Source organism: Eupeodes corollae, chromosome 1 (genome assembly GCF_945859685.1).
Source record: "Eupeodes corollae chromosome 1, idEupCoro1.1, whole genome shotgun sequence".
In the NCBI taxonomy this organism is placed as follows: Eukaryota; Metazoa; Arthropoda; class Insecta; order Diptera; family Syrphidae; genus Eupeodes; species Eupeodes corollae.
Genome location: NC_079147.1, coordinates 189,628,159 through 189,634,158, shown reverse-complemented (window position 1 = coordinate 189,634,158; position 6,000 = coordinate 189,628,159). Strand labels below are relative to the sequence as shown.

The 6,000-nt window shown below is 33.3% G+C and overlaps 1 protein-coding gene across 1 annotated transcript in view; it reads right to left on the bottom strand.

Moving 5' to 3' along the window:
* Positions 1-1,200: 1,200 nt before the first annotated feature.
* LOC129939965 (dual oxidase maturation factor 1) overlaps positions 1,201-6,000 on the bottom strand; it is a 118,153-nt gene continuing 113,353 nt past the window's right edge. The window contains exons 6-8 of the mRNA XM_056048172.1: positions 2,878-3,309; positions 2,351-2,813; positions 1,201-2,271 (exon numbers count right to left, since the gene is read on the bottom strand). Of these exons, the coding sequence (XP_055904147.1) occupies positions 2,229-2,271; positions 2,351-2,813; positions 2,878-3,309 (938 nt within the window). The 3' untranslated portion in view covers positions 1,201-2,228. The remainder of the gene's footprint in view (positions 2,272-2,350; positions 2,814-2,877; positions 3,310-6,000) is intronic.

Below are 6,000 nucleotides of genomic sequence, written 5' to 3'. Positions count from 1 at the left end.
GTTTGCTTTTGTGATAAGCAGTTTTGAGTTGGGAAAGAACCTAGTATGTTTCTGAAAGTTTCCTCAAAGTTTTTGAAAAAAACACTGTTTTATTTAAAATGTTATAGAGAAGACGTTTGGTGATTCAAAGAATAGTTTTAAATACTTTGTCCGTTCCTTCAAATAAAATGTAGAATATGCAACTTCTCAGGAAGCAAGTACATTATTTATAAAAGGTAGGGCTTAAGTTCAGCTAAGTTTCCTTTAATTGACACTACAACTCTTTTTGAACTATTTCCTCCTATCGAATCCAAATCAAACCAATTGAATATGGTCAAAATCAACACACTTAAAATTGCAGAAATCGAAATGTAGAACACGTAAATTTACTTAATTTTAAGTTCGAAAAAATTCAATCGACATCGATAAAAGTGAATTTCAGAACTCTATTTTATGTACATTTTAAATCGATTTTAAATTCACTTCGATTGAAATTGGAATATAGAACTTAGCGGTTGGAGTTCTAAAATTCACTTTTTTCGATACCGATTTTAATTTTATCAAAGCTTGAATGAAGAACATATATTTTTATGTTCTACATTTCAATTGTTGCAATTTTCAAGTGATTTTTATTAATTTAAGTAGGTTTGATTTAAATTCAACAAGAGGAGCTTGTTTTAAAACAAAAGTAGTTTCATTAAAAAGAAAATTAACTGGACTAATTTTTGAAATAGTCCTGGTTCGTGTAAAATTGCGACTTCTTCATATTTGAGGAAATGGGCAAAAGCATTTAAAACGATGTTTTAGTACGACGAATGTCTTCTTTATAACATTTTGAGTAAAACAATGTTAATTAAAAATTTCAAAACATATTAACCAGGTATTTTAAAAACTGCAGCTAGTTGTAATGAACATTCAATTTGATATTCGATATTTTGTATTTATTTTTTTGAAAATATATTTTATATGAATATTTCTTTTTAGCTGATATGTCAGGTGATTTAATTGCACTTGAATTGAATTGGAAAAGTATTCGAAGTCATAAAATCAATCGAAAGATAGAACTATGACAAGAATTTTACTCAATTTTCAATTTATATCTCGATTTTAATTAACTCGGTTTCAGGAATCTAGTTGTATTTATAGGAATGTGTCAAAGACATGGTTTCTCCAAGTGTTCTATTTCATTTTATTTCCTGAAAAACTATCTAAAATATTAAATTGAAATATATTGTAGATTTTTTCTTTTATTACTTTTTCTTTGATTCTTGATTTTTTTTTCAAAAACATTATTTTCATAGTTTTATAATTATTTTCTTTACTTTTTTAAACACAACGACTCTTACATTGTTGACAATACACATAATTTCATAATTTTATTTATTTGTTACAACAATTTTCATACAAATAATATAACACACAAGTTTCTAATAATAGCTTCTTTAGATTTTTTTGTTTAGTTAGACATATTATTTAAATTTAATAAATTAAAATTAAAATGAAATACTCATAATTTAATACACGAGTTTTACAAAGTGAAATAAATAGTTTTTCTTTTTACACAGTTTAGCTTTTTTCTAATCTAAAATGAATTTGTTTGATTTTTTGATTTTTTCTTGTCGTTCTTATTTTTCTTTTTTAATTAAAATTAATTTAAATAATAAATTATGAATCGTTATTTTTTTGTTCAATTTAAATACTTGTTTTCAATTTTCTCTTAAATTACTATTTTTTGTTTGTTTTTTGCTTAAAACTCTACAAACTTAAAACTTATTTATTATTTTAGTATTTTTACGTAAATATGTATTTTAATTGTAAGCATTATCACAACATCATCACTTAGTTTACACACAAATAAAATATAAGTAATAATTATAATCATAATTTTTGTTTAATATACCCTAATACTAGTATGGAGAGTTTCGTTGAGTTTTGTTTTTGTTTGTTTTGTCAAATTAAAGTATCTAATTTTTTAATAATTTTTAGTCGAATTTTTAAAAATAATAAAATAATTTACTTAAGAAATAATATTTTTTTGTTTGTTCGTAATTTGTTTGTCAGGTATGTGATTTTGTTTTGTTTTTTCTTATATTAAAAACAATTAAAAAATTAAAAAACTGTTTGAAAATATCTCACTCTGGTCACACTTAATTAATTGATTTCTTATTAATATTTGGAGAAAAAAATCCAAACAGTTTTTCATTATTTTTGTCAAAAATGAAAAATAAAATGAATATTTTTTTGATTTATCACCAATGATCAATGTCTCTTGGTCGTTCATGTGGGATTTTACTAAATGGAAAAATAAGAAGATAAAATCAGTCAAAAATTTGGTTCAAAAAGGTGTTAGTGTCTTAAAAAGAAAACTTACGGTAACATTCTTGATAAAGCCTGTTTGTGCATGGGTGAGATCTGTACCGTTGCCGAAGCTATGCTCGACCCAGAGTCTTGTGACATGGTACGTTGCATACTCATCGGATGGGGTGGTAGCTGTTGCGCCCTTCGGAAAGGATATCGCCATGGGCTCTTTGGTGCATCTCCCTGGAAACCCTTGTTCTCAACTCCACTTGAAACTCCTGCGGTGTTTGAAAAACCCGTCGTAGAATCTCGTGCTTTCGACGAAAGTCTTCGTAAAATTCGAGATCCCAAGCCTGGGGGATCTTCGAGGCCTCTATTGCTGGTGCGTTTTCTAAAACGAACATCACTGGATTCCTCCAGAATGACATGCCTATCATAAGGCGTGCCGTAATAGACTTCTAAGACTGTTGAAAAAGTGTGTGGCCACACCAGATCTATAATTGAGATGAGCACCCCAGCCACAAAGCAGAGAATGCCTGAAAAAAATACAACATACATATTTAAGAAGGTGCTAGAAACCCTCACTCAAACGCTACATACCTGCAACTAACAATAGCCAATAACACCATCCCAGATGGAACTCAAGCTTCCCTCCTTCGAGGTAGATTGTCAATGGTCTATCGGGCAACAGACAATAGTAACCAATATTTGTGATGACTAGCAGGAGGCCTGTCAACGCCTTCATATAAGCTCCATACCGAGGAACAGCAATGAGGAGCAAATTCATCAGCAGCCACGAAGCTAATGAGGTCCACAGCAGAATGCTGGCGAAGTATCCTGCAGCGCGATACTCTCCACCCCAAGAGAATCCCTCTCGGCCTAAGCTGAAATATTCAGCTACTGTCAGTATTGGATATGGCAAGCCGCGTTGCAGGGCATCACGGTAGTTGGTGCTCATGTCGGTGGCACCCTCCCAGGTGAAGCGCTCATTGTAGTCAATGTCTGGTGGGGTCCAGTTGCCAACTGGAATGGCTGAAAGAAGAAAAAAGTTTTTTTTTTTTAAATTAGTATGTAAAAGCACAGTGTAAGCATTGGGGAAGGAAGAGGGGTTTCTAAAGGAGGTGTCATGTCGGTCCACATTGGTTTTGAATTCCTATGTATTATAATGACTGGAAAAGACAGAGTGTAGCAAAGTCTTCCACATTCGCGTTGTACGGCTAAAGAGCGAATGTCTATGCTTGACAGTATGAACAAAGTTGGACTCGTGAGTATACTTATGAGCAGCTATTTCTTAACAGCATAATCCGTTCAAATACTAATAAAAAAGGGTGAGACAAGAAACTTTGCGACATTTTTTAAGTATGATTCAAGCTGAATGCTCTACGTTTAATAATGTACAAGAGAAGTTGCAGAAGCATCAGCCCATTCATGGTAATTATACTCAAGCTTTGGACGCACATAAGTCTTACAGATAATAGCCTGATCAAACGACTTCCATAGCCTTAGTAAACTCAAGCAATTTGCATCATTTTTGGCGACATCGCTTATGTGATCCTTTTATAAGAGGTTGTTGGACATACTCATACCGAGAAATTCCAGGTTTTCAGTCTCCTTGTTAAACTTGCCAATCATGCATAGGAGCAAATGTGGTAAATTATTGCTTTAACGACAGTAAGTCGAAATGAGTTTTCTCCATCAATACGAAGTAAGTACCCGTGGCATAATGATTAGTGTGTTGTGTGCTGAGTTTAAATCCTTGCCTGTGCTAACTTACAGTTTTTGTTCGCTTACTGACTCTAACGAGGAATTAACAAATCCTCCAAAAGTAATTCTTGTCATGAAAAGTAGGTTCTCAAATTATTCGTCGGATTCGTCATAAAAACTTTAACCCTTCTCTATTTCAGACATTACTCGCACAGAAAAACATTAAAAGTTGAAAGGCATAATAAGATCTTATTCCTTACGAACTGTTGAGCCACCAAAATGTTTTTATGTTCCAATATCTAGGTCTAAATAAATGAACTTATCATAAAATGTCCTTGAAGATTAATATCCGAAGAGGAGGTGTTTGAATCTAAAAACGAATATGAAAAGCTAAGCTCAATTTACTACCAACAGCGTAGCAGATAAATGGGTAAGAAGTTGCAGACAAGGGATAATTAATACAAAATGAGAAAAAGTGTTGGAGATAGAACGGAGCCCTGGGGAACAGCAGCATTTTTTTTTATGTTTCTCATACTTTCCACCCAATATTACTCGTACTTGTACTGAACGAAAGTTAATTTCTAATCCGACAAAGGAGGGATTAATAAAAAAGCCTGCATTTTCAAACTTATGTTTGCCTTATGTCAAACTCAGTGAAATTGTTTTGAAATATCAAGTGCAATAAACCTACTTTCTCCGGAACTTATGAAAAGTTTTGTTCGACTGTTGGCGAGATAAATCATCAGATCACTAGTATTGCTACGAAAGACTTATTGCTGGTCATTAAGAAGCCTTCGATTTACGAAATGGTTTATCTGAGTTTTCATGATCTTGAAAAGAAGATACTTAAGTAGGGACTTTACATTGGTCGATTATTCTTGTGGATGGAGGATTCACTTTTGATGTCATAAGTTTTAAACAATTTTCGTTATCCATTCATTCCAAACGAGAACTAAAAAGTAGAAGAGATGAAAAAACTTAAGCTATGGGTTTTCTAGCGTTAAAGAACAGCGTTCAGAACAATATTGGGGATGCCCTTATAAGGTCCAGCGAATTTTAGTAACAAAACAATTTGATGTTTTGTATGTCAAAAAAGTATTTGAAATCCAAGAAAAATTCTACATAAACAACTCATTACAAAAATGTTCTTCGAAGCTTTAAAAGCCAAACCTAAAAAGAAGACATCTTTCTGGTACAGTACTATACAATTCCTCTCACTTCCGGCGCGGAGTCATTGAACAAAATCCACTATTACCATCAGCTTACAAATTTTCTGATTTGCCTGCAAACCTTCTAAAATCTGAATATAGGCATAACTCTGTTGGCAATTAAATTCACTAAGCTTTCCTATAAAAACAAAAACAAAATCCATGCACTGCCTCACGCATGGTTAAACTGCGTGCTGGGTGAATAATTGCCAAGGAGTAACGACTTAACACAAGCCGTTAACAACAAATGTCGACTCTCTAACCTTGCCAATCACCGAAGGCCGACAATGTGTGTTTTTGTGTTTATTTTTTCTTATATGAAAAGTGAAGCAAAACGAAAAGTTAAGTCGGGCCTCCATGGCGTATGAGTAACCAACTTTTTGTTTTTGAAAAAAAAATCGAATCGAATCGAATCGAGGCGAGTATCTAGAGTTGCTGCATTTCAACGGAAAGCACCACACCATAGAACGCACCATTTGCTGGTTCGATATCTAGACTTATGGAAGTAAGCGTTCATGACGCAAATGAAAAATCTTGAACATATAAAGAAAAAATTATGTGATGGTTGTTGTAAAAGCACATGCGTAAAGCATGTTGTAGGAAATAATTGGCCTGGTCACTGCAAAACTTGTGTTTCTCGTGCAGAGATTGACTTTGTTGCAATAAGAATTTCATTTTAACGATTCTATTAGGCTCAAGGGAGTGGCAGTATCCACAGCAGGAGCAATAACCAGAGCAAGACGCCACCGTTGCGCCCGCCGACCGCACCGCCATCCAGTGGTGCGAGAAAAATCACCCGCCACTGGGTGAT